This window comes from Garra rufa, chromosome 22 (assembly GCF_049309525.1).
Source record: "Garra rufa chromosome 22, GarRuf1.0, whole genome shotgun sequence".
Lineage (NCBI taxonomy): Eukaryota > Metazoa > Chordata > Actinopteri > Cypriniformes > Cyprinidae > Garra > Garra rufa.
Window position 1 is genome coordinate 460,632 of NC_133382.1, and position 18,532 is coordinate 479,163.

An 18,532-nucleotide genomic window follows, 5' to 3' on the forward strand; every position below is an offset into this window, starting at 1 on the left:
CTAAACCATATCCCTCCTCAGTAGGTGTTCTGTCAAACAACACAAACACAATACGGACACTGTACCCAACAATTCATTTTTTGACATAACCTAATATGAAGAAGAACCAAATAAACATGGAATAAATATGCAATATTTTATAGGAAACTTTATTTAGCTTGTTTATAGGACAATGTTACTTTTGCATTTATAATCTTAAAGCGACAGTTCACCCAAAAACTAAATTTCTGTCATTTATTCTTCCTCAAGTTGCTCCAAACCTGTACAAGTTCTTTCTTCTGCTGAACTCTACAAATATACTGATGAATTAGGTAATCAAATAGTTACTAGTCCCCATTCATTTCCATAGTATAGATAAAAACACAATGTAAGTCAATGGCGATGTAAGTCTCCTTTTGTGTTCAGCGGAAGAAAGAAACACAGATTTGGAGCAACTTGAGGAAGAGTAAATGATCAATTTTCATTTCTGGGTGAACTGTTCCTTTAAGGTCAGATGATGAATATTCTTAGTGATATATCCATATGTTGAGTCGATGCTGACGGAGTACTGCACAAGCGCCGGGATGAGATCAGACCACCTGCAGCGGATCTCTGTCTCGTTGGGAGATCTCTACAGTAACGGTTTTGTCCAGTCGTGCGGTCAGTCTCTGTCTGAACCTGGACAGGAAGCCTCTCTCGCTGTTGCTGTGGTCGCTGAGAATCACACTCCGGCCCGCAGACACCGCATCCAGAACCTCATGATGGGACATCTCACCTGAACACCAGGAAATAAGTTTGGGGTGATTATGGATTTTTTGTGCTGTTAATATTGTAATAAATTGTTGAACTTCAGCTTTTAGTGTTTGTGATGCACCAGTGATGTAGAGGTCTGCTCTCACTCCCTGCAGGACAGAAGCTCCAGATCCTGCGCACACCGCCACCGTCTTCACCACAGACTCTAGAACCGCACACAAACACTGGGAGTCACGTCACTTCCAGATGAAAAAATCACATCACATCCACTGATTCAGACACTGTAGGTAAACAACTACAACTATAACAGTGCTGTACGCAGTAAAAAACTATTTGCATCACATTTGTTTAGGATTATTATACTAAAAGAAAATAATATAACAAATAATTAAAGGATTAGTTTACTTTCAACAAAAATGTACAGATAATGTACTCACCCCCTTGTCATCCAAGATGTTCATGTCTTTCTTTCTTTGTAAAGAAATGATGTTTTTTGAGGAAAACATTTCAGGATTTCTCTCCATATAGTGGACTTCTATGGTGCCCTGAGTTTGAACTTCCAAAATGCAGTTTAAATGCAGCTTTAAAGGACTCTAAACGATCCCAGCCGATGAAAGAAGAGTCTTATCTAGCGAAACGATCGGTTATTTATTAAAGAAATTGACAATTTATATACTTTTTAAGCTCAAATGATGGTCTTGTCTAGCTCTGCGATGTACATACATACTCTGTGTAATCCGGTTCAAGACAGTTAGGGTACGTCAAAAAACTCCCATCTTGTTTTCTTCCCCAACTTTAAAATCGTCCTCCATCGCTGCAGAAGTATCGACCCGGTGTCTACAAAATGAACATACATCAAACATGCGTAGATCAAACACCCTTTACAAAAACGGTAAACAGTGACGGAGGACAATTTGAAGTTGATCAGATGGGAGTTTATGGCAGACCCTAACTGTCTTGAACCGGAGTACACAGATTAGGCATGTGCATCACAGAGACTAGACAAGACCAGCATTTGAAGTTAAAAAGTATATAATTTAGAAACAAAAATTTTGAAAATAATCAATTGTTTCGCTAGATAAGACCCTTCTTCCTCGGCTGGGATCGTTTAGAGTCCTTTGAAGCTGCATTTTGTAAGTTCAAACTCAGGGCACCATAGAAGTCCACTATATGGAGAGAAATCCTGAAATGTTTTCCTCAAAAAAACATAATTTCCTTACGACTGAAGAAAGAAAGACATGAATATCTTGGATGACAAGGGGGTGAGTGCATTATCTGTACATTTTTGTTCTGAAAGTGAACTACTCCTGTAAGTAGCACAGGTTTATTTGTAGCAATAGCCAACAATACATTGAATGGGTCAGAATTATCGATTTTTCTTTTATGCCAAAAATCATTAGGATATCAAGTAAAGATCATGTTCCATGAAGATATTTTGTAAATTAAAAATGTTTTCCAAGTTATAAATAAAGATTAAACACTATTTCAGTCTTCATAATTCACATTTACTCAATGTGTTACTTTGAGTCATTTTCTTGTAATTATTTATAAATTATACACCAATATTTGCACAGAGTAAAGACTGCTTTTGTACAACAACAATAACTGGAATGCAGCTCACATGGGAAGCATTGCATTTTATTAAAAAAATGTCAGATAAGGTAAAAATAAGGTGAACAGTCTCTGGTGCTGCACCTAATGTCTGCTGGTCCCCCAGAGCCAGTCTCAGATGAGGCAAACCCAGGTGAGTCTTCATTTTCTGCACGGCTGTAGAAACAGACACCGGCTGATCCAGAACACTGAGTCTGCCCTGACCACAGCCCAACACAGGAGGCTGGAGAACACATTAAACAGACAGAAAACACTAAAATGCTGAAATGTACTTCTATTATCATCTTCAACTGAAAGGTCAGTGTTTAGAATATATGATGATATAGTTAGGGTCATGTGCTCTGGGGCTCCGCCTCTTTAATTATGCAGCTCCGCCTTCATCTGAGTGATGTGATCATCAGAGCACAGGATTCAGCTGTTGGTCTCCACTACACTAACGTTTAATGCTATTATAAATGTAATAATATTCTGGGGGTTTTTGGCTGTTTTTAGCTTGAACACTAGCATTAAGATGTTAACAGTTATGTTTGTGCCATCTTCAAATGTTTGTGCTTGGTTTGTGCAGGTACTTAAAAGAAGTCTCTTCTGCTCACCAGGGCTGCATTTATTTGTTAAAAAATGCAGAATTTCAGCATTTTGAGCATCATTACTCCAGTGTTCAGCAGAAGCACACAGCAGTGAAGTATTTTTACTCTGCTTTAAAAGTACTTTATCAGTGTTTTTCTTTAGACAACTTTACTTCCCAACATTCCAAAGCATAATATTGTACTTTTTACTGCACTACGTTTCATATTATATGTGACCCTGGAGCACAAAACCAGTCTTAAGTAGCGCAGGTATATTTGTAGCAGTAGCCAAAAACACATTGTATGGGTCAAAATTATAATTTTTTCTTTTATGCCAAAAAATTATTAAGATCTTAAGAAAAGATCATGTTCCATGAAGATATTCTGTAAATTTTCTATTCTAAATATATCAAAACTATTTTTGATTAGTAATATGCATTGCTAAGAACTTCATCTGAGCAACTTTAAAGGTGATTTTCTCAATATTTAGATTTTTTTTGCACCCTCAGATTCCAGATTTTTATTGTTCTATCCTAACAAACCACACATCAATGGAAATCTTATTTATTCAGCTTTCAGTGATGTATAAATGAATGAATGTATAAATAGTTTCTTACTTTTACTCAAGTAATTCAAAGATTTGCTTGAGTACAAGAAAGTACTACATTTTTAATGTTCATAAGTATTAAAGGTTAAAAAACTTTTATTTATGAAATGTAGTGCAAGAAAAACACTGATAAACTACAGATACTTTTTAAATTTACCCGAGTAAAGAAAAAAAATACTACACTACTGTCCACCTCTACTCACATGATCCTTCAGAAATCATTCTAATATGCAGATTTGCAGCTCAAGAAACATCTCTGAGTGATTATTATCAAGGTAAAAACAGTTCAATAGTTTTGTAGAAACTGTGATGCTTTTTATTTATTTATTTGTAGGATTCACAGAAGGTTTGAAAAAACAGCGTACACTACCGTTCAAAAGTTTGGGGTCAGTACATTTTTATTTTTTTTTAGAAATTAATACTTTTATTCACCAAGGATGTATTAAGTTAATAATTAAAAGTTTATTACAAGTTAATAATAAATGATTTACATTGTTATAAAATATTTATATTTTGAATAAAACACTTTTTAAACTTGTTATTCATGAAAGAATCCTGAAAAAAAAAAATTAACAGGTTCCAAAAAAATATTTGCAGCACAACTGTCGATATTCTCCAACATTGATCATTCTAATAATAAATCAGCATATTAGAATGATTTCTGGAGGATCATGTGACACTGGGGGCAGCCGTGGCCTAATGGTTAGAGAGTTGGACTTGTAATCCAAAGGTTGCAGGTTCGATTCTCAGGTCCGGCAGGGATTGTAGGTGGGGGGAGTGAATGTACAGCACTCTCTCCACCCTCAATACCACGGCTGAGGTGAGTCCCTTGAGCAAGGCACCGATCCCCCAACTGCTCCCCGGGCGCCGCAGCAATGGCTGCCCACTGCTCCGGGTGTGTGTGTGTTCACTACTGTGTGTGTGCACTTGGATGGGTTAAATGCAGAGCACAAATTCCTAGTATGGGTCACCATACTTGGCCTCACCTCACTTCCTTTCCTTTCCTTCCTTTCCTTAAGACTGGAGTAACAGCTGATAAAAATTCAGCTTTTCATCACAGGAATAAATTCTATTTTAAAGTATGTTAAAATAAAAAACATTATTTAATATTGTAAAAACATTTTGCAATATTACTGTTTTTTTCTGTATTTTTAATCAAATAAATGCAGCCGTGATGAGCAGAAGAGACTTCTTTAAAGACTATTACAACTCTGACTGAATCTTTCATCACACTGTAAATGCCTCTAATGTCAGTTTTAATCAATTTAATGCACTCTAAAAATGGCACTGACAGATGAGAGATGATAAAGTGTAGATCTGACCTGCTGGACGGCTGTGATGTTGAGGGATGTGGAGGTGTGTGGATCTGACAGCAGGATCTGTGCAGCAGCGGTTAGAGCTGAACTATGACAGATCAGACTCACCTGCTGTCCTCCGCTCTCACTTCTGAAGATCAACACAGAGCACCATCTGAATGAATACCAGCGTACTCATGTCCATCACTATACTCAAACACATACTTGCCTTACTGTGGAGCTCTGAAAGGTCTGACTGCCCTCTATGTGTCTGAGCTGCTCCAGAACACTCTTCACGTGTCCATCATTGCTGCAGCTGAACTCCAGTCTGTGTTTCTGTGGGCCGCTGGACTGAGCTTGATTTAATACGGACACTTTACCGCTTCCTGTGGATGGAGAAACGAGGACTAATATCAGACTCTGTTGACCAAGAATCAGAAAGTTTGTGTGTTCTTACCCATTCCTCCAACTAGCCAATCATTGACGCCGTCCTCCACGCTGTCCCAGGAAGTGTGTGGAGAGAAGACGGCGATGCCGGACTCCAGAGCTCTGACGGCCAGACGCTGCTTCCAGTCCTTCTGCAGCAAACGCTTGAAGGGTCGAAAGAGCGGCGGGTGATAGGACACTATGAGATCGCAGCTCATCTCTACGGCTTCGTCCATGACGGCTGCGGTCAGGTCGTTGGTCAGCAGGATCCGTTTGATGGGACGGGGTTCGCTGGGCTCCACCAACAGACCCACATTATCCCAGGATTCAGCCAGAGACAGAGGAGCCAGCTGCTCCAGAACCTCCAGCACTGCCTTCAGATCCATGTGAGCCGCAGGACTGAAACCAGACAGGAGACGCACCACTCCAGCAGACCTGAGCACAGGAGGACGGGACGCTGACAGAAGAGGATGATGGGAAGACAAACAACGTGAAGTAGAAAGAAGTGCACTAGAGAGAAACGTGCTGCGGCTACAGCTGAAGATGATGAGGCCTGAACGGAGAAGTCTTCCAGAAAACTCTCTACATCTGGAGAACATGAGGAGGGAACATCTGCAAAACAAACAGATAAATCTCACTTTTAGAAACTCGTTCCTAATGACAGACTAACAACGACCCACTCGCATATGCACGCTCTCAAAGCTGGACAAACATGCATCCAAATAACATTTACTTAAACTTACTTTTTTTGGAAATAGGCTCATTCTCCAACTCGAGTTAATAAGTTGAGTTTCACCGTTTTGAAATCCATTCAGCTGTTCTCCTGTTCTGGCGATATCACTTTTAGCATAGCTTAGCATAGATCATTGAATCCTATTAGACCAATAGCATCACGTTCAAAAATGACCAACGAGTTTCCATATTTGTCCTGTTTAAACCTGGACTCTTCTGTAGTTATATCGTGAACTAAGACCGGTGGAAAATGTAAAGCTGTGATTTTCTAGGCGGATAAGATTAGGAACTACACTCCCATTCCGGCGTAATAGTCAAGGAAGTTTGCTGCTGTAATATGGACACAGCAGGAGCATCTTTACATTTTCCGCAGGTATTAGTTCACGATATAACTACAGAAGAGTCAAGGTTTAAACAGGACAAATTGATTGATTGATTGATTAACTTTATTAATCCCACACTGGGGAAATTCCTTTGAAACAGCAGCAATTTACAAGACAATAATTAACAAGATCCATAGGATCAACAAAATAACAATATAACAATATGGACAATATAAAACTCTTGTAAGACTCTATTGCACATAAACTAAAAAGTATTTCACATACACAATCAGAAATATTGCACATAGTTTAAAATACTGCACAACAGCAAATACAAGCAATATTCACAGCATGTGTATGTCAATGCAGTGATATATTATAAATATAACAAATATGGAAACTCGTTGGTCATTTTTGAACGCGATGCTATTGGTCTCATAGGATTCAATGATCTATGCTAAGCTATGCTAAAAGTGATATCGCCAGAACAGGAGAACGGCTGAATGGATTTCAAAACAGTGAAACTCAACTTATTAACTCGAGTTGGAGAATGAAACTATTTCCTAAACAAGTGGAGTGTTCCTTTAAATGCTGCATATCCAATGACCTTAATAAAATATAAGTTAGCATAGTAATCTGTTTTCATAATAATATCAAATTAATGATTTGTAAAATATTATAAAATATTAAATTAAAATCATCCCCACATAAAAATAATACATATTACATTAATAATATTAACTTTGTAATAAAATGTAATATTATTAAAATAATAAACTATAACATTATTCAAATTAAACTTAATAAATTAATAACATATATCATTTATAATTACCTAAATTCAATTAAATTAGCAGAGTGACTTATTTTGATATGTAAAAACAAATGTGATTAATTGATTATGCATATACTCTGGCTTGAACATCATCTAATCACGATGGATTCTAAAGTAGAGTTTTCATAATAATATAAAATTAATAAATTGTTATATTACATTACTAAAAATGTATTTTTCAAATCATACAACATTAAAAATGATTAATTTAATAATATATATTTATATAAACGAATATTATATAAATTAGCATCTTAATTTGTTTCCATGGGGTACTTGAATCATCACCACATCCCCACCTAAAAAGAATACATATTAATTAATAATATTAAATTAGTAATATTATTAAAATCATGAATGGTAACATTATTCAAATTAAACTTAATCAACTAATAACATATAATCAATTACAATGATCTAAATTTAATGAGCAGAGTGACTTGTTTTCATGGGTAAAAACAGAAAGCTGTAGACTGCCCTCTTCAGGTCACATGTGGCCGCAGCGACAGGAAAACACTGTCAGATCTAATAAACTCTAGAACACACACGACAGAAGAATCGCCAGCTCTCCGCATATCGACAATACTCTAAGAAAATAAAACAACTTCTTGTATTACAAGGATTGCATTCAAAACTCACTGGAAATGCAACTTCCACGAGCGAACAGAAGCAGCAGCCAACAGCCGATGGGGCACGAGAACGTAATATTGCGTAACACGTCATTTCCGTTCAGCCGCACTTAAGTCTGGTCTTTGTAGTTTTTTAAGTGAATGCCAAGAGCGTCCTGTAGAAAGAAAAACAATAACATGAAACAAGAAAAGATTAACCTCAGAGACAGTCTATGAGTTCTAACTGGTGATAATAATATATTTTATTTTGCATTTTTATTTTATTTGACTTCTGATTCTAACAACCATTATTCTAATTCTTTTCCAAAAAAAATGCCCTTTTATACTCTATTCATTTCCTTACTGCTTGTTTTATTAAAAAAAAAAACTAACACTAGCCTCTCTGTTCTTGTTGTGTTCTATCCATCTATTTTTTAGGCCTCTAACACTAGCTTGCTTTTTCTTTTTTTAAATTCTAGCTATTTTCTTATTTATTTTATAATAATAAAAACCTTGCTATGTGTGTTGCGTTAGGCTTTGTTAATTTTGATTGCTTCCGTTGTCCTCTTATGTAAGTCTCTTTGGATAAAAGCATCTAATGTAATGTAATAAATGTTGTAATATTAATGTGAAAATGCATGACGTTTCAAATTGAGAAAATTATGTTATGGCTTTGCTGGTTTACTTCAAAAATTACATTTAATTAGCAGAATAATTATATTAACTAATATTACCAGTTTTATAGCTCACTCTGTGTTACGTTTGATGTTTTCTCATAATTTCTGCATTATTGTAAATCCATGTGTCAATTGTAGAATTATGACTAAAAATGCTGGAGTTATGAAAGAGCTGATTGGAGTCAGGGTCAGGGTGATCCTAATGCTGCGCTATCCTCAACCAGAGAGATTTATGCGGATAAAACATCCTCTGGTGATGTTAGAGGGATAAAACTGAAATGATGGGCCAGACATCATTCTCTCTCCTGGATCTCTGACGGTCTGATTATACTTCGTCTCATGCTCCTCTTGAGAGGATATACGGATACAGAGCTCACTCCTTTGTTCCTAAAGAGAGAGAATGTCACAGGTGTGGTCCGGTCTGAAGACAGTGAAGCCAGTGTGTGTTATATAAGGCTTTAATCAAGCTCTTCTGTGGCGTGTGTGTTGTCCGGAGCGTGCGGGACAGATGTGCTGTGATGCTGTGTGTGAGGGAATAGGGCTGTTCCTTTACTTTGGCTCATTTGTGGCCTAAGCTCTCCAATCCCAGCTGTCCACAAATACAGCGAGCGCCGCTGTTGTTGTCAAAGGAGGATTCTGGATGTGAGTGTTGGTCAAACTGGGCTCCACCGGGACAGAACCACACGCTGAGCTCAAACAATGAACTAAAACCAAGTGTTTCAAACAGTCCCACCAGAATTACTTTTATTGATTTATTTATCCATTTATGAATTTGCTCAAATGGCTGGTTTTGTTGCATCATCTTCAGATATGTGTGGGAAATTTCCAACGCTATTTTCATAATTGGGAAAGCACATTTATCATATTATGTAGATGTGCAATGGTCATACATGATGGGGAAAAACTAAGTATAAATGCTTGTTTAATTTAGATTGAATTCATGTCAATTAATTGCAGTGAGTGTTTTATTTATTTTTGATTAACTTCAATGACACAGACAGTCACTTCAGGACTGAATGATCAGATCAGATATATTAATACACATCAGATTTCCTTCCATCTGTTTATGTTCATTAATCTGACATTAATATGTATTTGACATGTATTTGAACATTCTGCTGTGTTTCAGTCAGAACTGCATTTCTGCAGTTCATTTGTGCTTAACTCTTTTTGACATCAAGTACATCCGCTGCTTTATTTTTTCATTTATGCATGAATCTTTATCACACTAACATGAACTAGTATTGTGCTTTTTGCCATAATTTCCTAGTTAAAAGCAAATATTTAGTTGATTTTGCATTCTGTTCCATAATCACTGAACTGTGAAAAACTGCAGGGATCATGGAACAGAATGCAAAATAATAATAATAATAATAATAATAATAATAATAATAATAATAATAATAATAATAATAATAATAATAATAATATACTTGACTTTTTGTTTCAAAATTGACAATTCTGAGAAAAAAGTTTGAACTGTGAAATATAAACTTGAATATATAAACTGTGAAATATATTTGTGAAATTTGAGGTCACAATTACGTTTCTTATTTTTGATTTTGTGGCAGAAAAAAAGTAAGAATTGCCACAATTGGGAATTGATTTTCATATCATTCAGATTTACATCTTACAATTCTGACTTTTTCAGAAATTGCAAGAATAAATCTTTGAAATGTGAGACTAAATGTTATACCTTTTTTTCTTTTCTTTTTATTCTGAGGCCAGAAGGGGTTTTCATCAGACACATTCTGCCCTTGATTCTCTCAGATGTTTCTTTCTCAGACTAAAGCTCATAACTGTAGGTGGCACTGCACCTTTTGCTATTATTCTGCGTTTAAACAGCAAATTAAGCAGGATTGACAGAAAAGGGTAGTTTGGTAACATCTGGTTCATTTTGTGTTGTGTTCTGTGAATCAAAAAAACTAGAAAAAACTAAAAGACTATTTTGTGTCCTATAGGTCTCCTTCTCTTCTCAGGATCCTCAGAAGACAGACAGCAGCAGGAAAGGGACTCAATGATGGTTAGATGACCACATATCTCTGTTATTTCTGCTCTGTGTGTTATTGTCTCTCTCTCAGATTTTTGCTGTAGTTTTTCAGGATTTTCTTAAATATCCCGCTGTAAATCTGCAGTTTATCTCACTTACACAACACTGCCAAAGTTTTCTCATATCTGTTGTGTCTGGGTTGGTTTTCATCTCTTAAACCCCAGTATGACTCGATGACTCTCATCCTTCCTCTTTATCCCTCTCTCTCTCTGTGTCTTTATGTACTCTCTCTCTCTCTCTCATTAGAGCTCTAGTACAGGCTGATCCAGGATGTTTTGGGATTTCGTAGTATTTGCTAAACACCCAGCATCCTCTGCTCTCTGCTGTTGTCTCATGAGCCTGTCATTCTGGCTTTTATTTATTTCAATTTTCCTTGAGGTCTCTGTGGAAGTTCCTATCATCTTGTTTTAGTCTGATGTATTGGTGCTGATTAGTGACTCGCTCAGGCAGATTCATCAAAATCATATTTAGTCATTTTGAGATGATAGTGGCAGATATATGAGCACAATTGCCAGATTACCAGCGCTATCAATATCTATCAGCTGATGTGCACTTCTGAGTGTAGAGTTTAAAAAGATTACTGTTCTAGGTTTGCTAGAATTGCATTATTTGACTGTCTTATAGAGTACTGTATCACTATTTTATTATATTTAATTTTGATAGAATATCATTTTTTAAAAAAACAACAACGACAATTTAATAGATACAGTGCCTTGCGAAAGTTTTTCAGAATATAATTTGCTCATAAACTGTCCAAAATCTTTTAGTGTCTCTCGGTCCATCATCCCTCCATTATCCTCTTAATCTTCCAAAGAAAGGTTCTCTTGAGTGATTTCTCGTCTTCACCATCTGCTCTCTGCGGCGGTCAGTACAGATTACACCGGCCTGTTCAGATTTTATTTCTTTTCTGAGAATCCACAGATTAATGGAGATATTTAGTTACTGGAAGTCCTCAGGATCTAGCATCATTCATAAAGTGCTGTTGTGGAGATTGAGGACCAGAGATCAGTTCATCTGAAGGTCTCAGTCATTAACAGATCAGGAGACTGAACCCAGATCAGAACTGTTCAAATGACATTTGTCTCTATGACTCCAACGCACTTTTGAAACACCATTTTTGTGTATTTGCATTAAAGGCCCATTTTCAGTAAACATCTTCATCTGAAGCTGTAATAATAGGAGATAGAGAATAGATCTGGAGAACACCAAAGGTTTCAAATTACAGAGTGGAGCAAAGTAACCAATCACAGACATATCTGTTGATTTGTGGAACACAACAGCCAATCAGAGGTGTTTACATTTGTCAGAATCCACTCACCACTCAAAATGCCAGAGTTTGAGTTCTTCACGCAAATCTTCTACACTGCAAAAAAATCTGCCAATGGGGTAAGCAAAAAAATCTAATTTCAAACAGACAAAACAATATTATTTTGCTTGTTCTAAGCAAAAACTCACTTAATTTTGACTTTTTTTCTGAATACAAGACAATAATTTTTACTCGTCTAGAAAATCCTTCTTGATTTAGGAATGTTTGGATATTTTGGCTGGAAACAAGACTAAAAATCTAAGCTTGAAAAGCATTTTTTGCAGTGTAATTATAACAGAAAAGGCCAAAATGATGTGAATAAGAGATTTATTATTTTGTTATTATATATTATTATATAAATTGCAGTGACTGACAGTAAGAACCACTGCAAAAACAGAATAGATGAAAAGTCCCAGAAAAACCCTCAGTGACTGATTCCAGAACTCTATCAAAGAGAAAAACATCACTCATGTCATTCATTTGCTAATTTTGTATTTTATTGAGCAAAGATCCATTAAAAATAATGTAAGGACAGAGGCGCTATAATATTATAATATTAGACTATAATTTACAGAAATATTGCACATTCAATTCTCGGAGCAGTAATTGTGTATTGCATTGAAAGGCTGATAGTTTTGCATAGTTAGTGGGGAATGTCTGTGTATATCGCTATGATATTGACGGATATGCGCTGGTGTGTGGTTTGTGCGTCTGCAGCGTCCAGAGATGATCTCCTCAGCAGCTTGACAACATCCTCACAAATTCTGCAGGAAAAACAGCAGAAAGGCGTTTCACACTTGAATGTGTAGGAAGTGTGAGTATCTATATGCTTTATCGGTCACGCATTGAACATTTGTGTCATTTCTCACCTTCGAAATCCACCGTACCGTCGCCGTTATTATCCGCCTCCTGGACCACGGCGTCGATCTCTCTGCGGTTCATGTGTTCTCCCAGTAGTTTACTCATAGCAGACCTCAGCTCCTCCGTCGTGATGGAGCCGTCGCCGTCCATGTCAAACTGAAGATGAGAGAACAGAACAGAGCTGATGTGAATGATGCTTCTCAATGTGCATCAGTGTTGTTTCTGCATGCTGCAGTGACCTGCGCCCTATACTGGGGTCACAAGCCCCCCGCTGACCATCACTGATCTGCTCTTCATCCGGAGCAAACTGAGTTCATTAGGAGCTTCCTCTATTCATCATGCTGTGCTCACAGCTCAGACGGGTTCGATTGAAGCAGCTGAGAGTTTCACCACCTTCTATTTGGCTGAATCCACAACACACCAATCATCTTAACAGACACATGTTTGAGTTTGTCTTCTCACCTCTTTGAAAGCATCCCGCAGCTCCTTCACTCCGATCATGCCGGCCGTTTCAGCCAAAAGCTTTGGGGCCATTAACTCCACAAAGTCTTCAAAGTCCACTCTTCCTCCCACTGAGAGACACAGAACAGCAAAACACATTCTAAACTCATACATTTGTCCTCTTTATTAACTTTTACCTCACCTTTTTGCACTGTATACACAATCAGTGAACTGCTGTCAGTGTACAGTGCCTTAAAAAGTATTGATTTTTTTCATGTTTTGTTGCATCATTATGTTAAACTGCTTTAAATGAGTTTTTCCCCACATCAGTCTACACTCTATACACCATAATAATGACAAAGCAAAAACCAGATTTGCAAATGTATTAAAACTAAAAGACTGAAATAAGTAGATTGCATAAGTATTCATCCCCTTAACTCAGTCCATAGTTGAAGCAGCTTTACAGCCTCAAGTGTTTTTGGGTCTGATGTGAGCATCTTTGCACATCTGCATTTGGCAATTATCTGCCATTCTTTGCCTCACCTTTTCACCTCTCCATCTCTGTCAGCTTGGACATTTTCTAGAGTCCTAGTTGTTCCAATCGTCTTCCATTATGGAGAATGCTTCTGTCAACCTTCAATGCAGCAGATTTGTTTCTGAACTCTTCTCTAGATCATCGCCTTAACGCAAGTCTGTCTCTGAGCTCTACAGGCAGTTATCTTGGTTTTTGCTCTGATCTGCATTTTCAGCTGTTAGACCTTTTCTGAGAGGTGTGTGTCTTTCTAAATCAGACTCATTCAAATGAATTTGCCACAGTTTAACTCCACTCCAAGTGTAGGAACATCTAGAAGCAATATGATGCTCCTGAGATACATTTCCAGTGTCCCAGAAAAGGGTATGAATACTTATGCAACGGGATCTTTTCAGTTTTTTTTTTTTTTTAAATTTGCACAAATGTTAAAAACCTATTTTTTGCTTTGCCATTATGGAGTATGGAGTGTAGATTGATGTGGGAAAAAAGTAATTTAAAGTAGTTTAACATAATGCAGCAACATAACAAAATGTGAAAAAATGAAGGGGTATGAATACTTTTGCAAGGCACTGTATATATATATATATGTGTGTGTGTGTGTGTGTGTGTGTGTGTGTGTGTGTGTGTGTGTGTGTGTGTGTGTGTGTGTGTGTGTGTGTGTGTGTGTGTGTGTGTGACGTACAGTTCATGTTGATGTTCTGGCCCAGCTCGATCAGCTCCATCTCGGTTGGCATATAACCCATGGTCCTCATCAGGTTTCCCAGGTCCTTACAGCTAATGAGACCATCTTTATCTTTATCAAATTCATTGAATGCCTCTCTCAGCTCTGAGAACAAGAAAACATCATCAAGGTACATATCAGCATCCGATAACCCTAATGACATCCTGGAATCATTTATTAAAATAGATCAATACATAACATCTCTGCTAATATTTATTGCCAAATACTCCTAAATGTCTGTAAAACAATGTAAGTTTGTCTAATTGAATTGACATGATAAGTATCAGCGTACTCCAGTCTAATCTTTGAGCTTATATCCAGATATCACAGCTGACAGATGTGTGTTTACCTTCAATTTCATCATCTGCCAATTCTCTGTCCTGCAAAACCAAAAGGACAGGTTAAGCCTCTCAAACACGATTCATGTCGTCCGCACGGCTCTGTGTCTGTTTGGGGGTTTCTAGATTCATCTAAAAGGCCCGTTTCAGCCCACTTTGATAATGGCGAGAATGCTTTTAAAGCCGTCGCAGGACATTGTGATTTATCCCATTAAGCAGACGGCGCTCGATGGCACGTTCCTCCTGTTTTCATGTGAACTGGAGGCTTTATGGGCTGAATGTGACTAAAGGATTTAGTGTGATGATAGATTTAACCTCCACCTGATTTACTGAGACTGAATGCGATTATGTGTCTGCTGAATCAGGCCAAACACAGACAATAAGAATACAACGCAAATCCATTAATCACAATTTTATGATTGCACAGCATTTCCATTTCTCTCATTTAGACTTTTTTTTATACTAATATTATGTGTATTATTATATATTTGTAAATTTAAAATAACTTAAATATTATTTCAATAATAATAAATTATTTTGAACACATAATTTGTGTTATAATAATTCATAAAATAGGATGTTATAAATGCAACAAAGATCCCTTAATGACAATTTTCTAATTGCACAGCCTTTCCTTTCCTCCCCTCATATTTGGACATATTTTATTATAAAACTAAACTAATAAAAAAAACTTGTAAATAAATTAATAACTAATGAAATATGTAATTAAAAATGTAAAATATATTTTTATAAACATATAAAAACATATGAACATAAGTATGTTTCACGCATATAACTGAGTTCATAAAATAGGATGATGTTATAAAATAACATCCACAATTTTTATTTCCCCCCTTAATATTTCTAATATATTCCTGTGTATTATATTTAGTCTTTGGTTTTAGTCTTGACTGTGTTTCTAAAATGGGACAACGTTAAAGTTGCAAATACTTTAAGAAAACAAATGTGCAATATGTTCTAATGACTGTATAAGAACTAGAGTACTTACGATTTTTGCTCCCCGTAAGAAGATGCATGCAGTCATATCTGTGAGTGTTCAGACGCAGCTGTCTGTGACCAAAGCTGCTGTTTCGCCGAGGATTTACAACACTCTGCAACTTTAATGCATTTGCTGCATAAGTACATATAGCAGATGTGTTTCATTTACAGATGTATGCAGCAAAACTGTTCGTTTAGTCATCCGTTCATTATAGATTAAATGCATTCCAGTTACAATTCATATTATACTGAATGGTGAATAAGAATATTTGTAATATTTCTGCATGTAAACTCTGCTTACCCTCAGTCTGGAGTGAAGCTCATCAAAGTGGTCTTTATCTGTGGGTCTGTTCTGTTCTTCTCTGCAGTCAGGGTTAGGGTATGTCTCAGTCTCGTCCCGCTGTCCAGTGGCCTCTGCTCATCTGTCTCTGATGCTCAGGGTTTTGTAGTCTCTCTCTCTCTCTCTCTCTCTCTGTGTGTGTGTGTGTGTGTGTGTGTGTGTGTGTGTGTGTGTGTGTGTGTGTGTGTGTGTGTGTGTGTGTGTGTGTGTGTGTGTGTGTGTGTGTGTGTGTGTGTGTGTGTGTGTGTGTGTGTGTGTGTGTGTGTGGGGTGAGACTGACATTAATCTGAACACTGATCTGATCAACAATCACAGGAAATAAAGCAAATGAGCTGCTCCACTTTACTTCACGTTTATCTATTCATGCATATCCTGTTCAATTCAATTAATAAAGTACAAAAACAGGCAGCTGGGATTTCACAGAAATTCACTTTAAAAAATACTGTCAATGTCACAGGAATTATGGGATGTCAGCGTGCATTTTACAGTTCATCTAATTCCAGTGTTGTTAATAAAACCAAAAACATTTTCATGACTTAAAAAAAAACATTAACTGAAATAAAATTTATAAAAATAAACATATTTCACTTAGTGTAACTTTATGTACTAAAACAAATAAATCTAAATAACTACAACTTAATAAAAACTAGACATTTAAACAAACAAACAAATGAACATTCAAATGAAAACAGAACATGTAAATATAAAAACTAATTCAAAAACTATAATAGCTAATCATCGATGCTAAAATAACACTGTCCAATACAGTTCACTGTTAACCAACAAAATAAAATAAAAGGTTAAATTACTAATTAAATCTTAAACTGCAAAATAATAAATATAACATATATTTTAATGACCTAAAAAGGAGTCTTTTAAGTTAGTGACTACGGATTAGCAGCACTCAAATAATGAAGTAAACATTAACCAGACAAAATATGATATAAATGTGATATAAATAAAGAGCACATTTGATAACAAAAGCCAGGATAATTACATAAATGAAGTCATATGAAACATAATTATATAAATATAATCAAATCACACTGGGACTCCTGGTCCTTTTACAGTTTTTACTATAAATAATGAAATTTTTCACTTTTTTTTTTGCAATATTTCATATTAAAAGATTATGTGAGATTAATTTGTAATGTAATTCTCATTAATAAATATCAAATTTTACTGTAACCAATGAACTCTTAAAAATAAATGTTCCAAAAGGGTGTTTTTGCAGTGATGCCATAGAAGAACCATTTTTGGCTCCGCAGAGAACCTTTCAGTGAACGGTTTCTTAAAAGAACCATTTTGAAGAACACTTAAAAATTCTTGACTATAATTTAGACCATAAAGAACCTTTTCTGCATTGGAAAGGTTCCGTGGATGTTCAAGGCTCTTCATAGAGCTATTGATGCCAATAAAGAACCTTTATTTTTAAGAGTGTATGAACATTAATAAATCCTAATCCTAAATATAACAGACATTTTGTACTGTTTTTAATTTCATCCCCACAGAGAGGTTATGGAAACTCTGTATGTTTTTAATATAATAACCATAATGCTGTGACTGTTAAACTACATTTTGAGAAGTTTTTTTTATTTCTTCTTCAATACATGGTATTTTATTTGCATCTTCCACATTAACATTACATTCACACTAATAATATCTGCTGGATTAATCTGATTGCACATTGAGATGAGTCCGCAGACACATAAATATGGACTGAACAAAACACCCTGCTGTTTCTACAGGAGTGATAATTAATAACAGCGTCTGCTAAATCCTTTCCATGAACTGTTCGCAGAAATGTTCTGAGAAAAAGAAGTGTCACAGAGCTTCAGGTGTGATCATTACAGACATTTATCATCATGATTCACACTAAAGGATGCTGATATAATTCTATAGATCACATAAAGAGTCTAATATGTCAGAAGAGTTACAGAAATCTTATTGACCTTCATTGTTTTTTGGCAGATTCACGACCTTTAACTATTTACCTCGTGGCTGTTACATAAATGTATGGTTTCATCCTACAAATCGTACCCAAATTTCCCAAATCTGTTTGCGTAATGGATTAGGTCTGCAGCTTCGGCCTTGGGCAACTTAATACAGATTTGATTATTATTTATTTATTTCCTCAGTATGTTTTTTGGGTGGGAAACGATGCCAGACCAGCTTACGTAAGGAGAACGCGAGGGGCGAGAGGCCGACCTGGAGGTGTGACGATGACCCCGGACCGGGTTCAAAGAGAAGGTGAGGAGATGAGGACGTTAAAATAAGCGAGGATAAGACGGATGAAAGGCATCACATTTCATATACGGATAAACAGATCAGAGACAGATGGGCTCATTCATGTTACGTCCTGCTTTAATGGCATCCAGGGCCACTTCATTTCTGTTTTTAGAAGGCATTTTATAAATTAAAGCTATAATAAATGTCAGAAAATATTTCAGAAATACATTCCCTGCTGAAAAAACCAGCATATGCTGGTTAGGTATGTTTTGGTGCTGGGATGCTGGTTTTAGCTGGTTTATG

General features: G+C 36.2%; 2 protein-coding genes across 2 annotated transcripts; both read right to left on the reverse strand.

The window, feature by feature from the left end:
* Positions 1–128: 128 nt before the first annotated feature.
* nif3l1 (NIF3 NGG1 interacting factor 3-like 1 (S. cerevisiae)) lies at positions 129–7,829 on the reverse strand. Its single transcript, XM_073828150.1, has 7 exons — positions 7,767–7,829; positions 5,269–5,849; positions 5,041–5,197; positions 4,839–4,962; positions 2,428–2,566; positions 854–937; positions 129–754 (listed from the first exon to the last, which is right to left on the reverse strand). The coding sequence occupies exons 2-7, from the start codon at positions 5,834–5,836 to the stop codon at positions 570–572; spliced, it is 1,257 nt and encodes a 418-aa protein (XP_073684251.1). The 5' UTR covers positions 5,837–5,849; positions 7,767–7,829; the 3' UTR covers positions 129–569.
* Positions 7,830–12,243: 4,414 nt separating this feature from the next.
* cabp5a (calcium binding protein 5a) lies at positions 12,244–16,109 on the reverse strand. The gene is made up of 7 exons (XM_073828447.1): positions 15,962–16,109; positions 15,671–15,779; positions 14,673–14,703; positions 14,285–14,428; positions 13,092–13,201; positions 12,638–12,785; positions 12,244–12,532 (listed from the first exon to the last, which is right to left on the reverse strand). The coding sequence occupies exons 2-7, from the start codon at positions 15,704–15,706 to the stop codon at positions 12,504–12,506; spliced, it is 498 nt and encodes a 165-aa protein (XP_073684548.1). The 5' UTR covers positions 15,707–15,779; positions 15,962–16,109; the 3' UTR covers positions 12,244–12,503.
* Between the last annotated feature and the right edge of the window lie 2,423 nt (positions 16,110–18,532).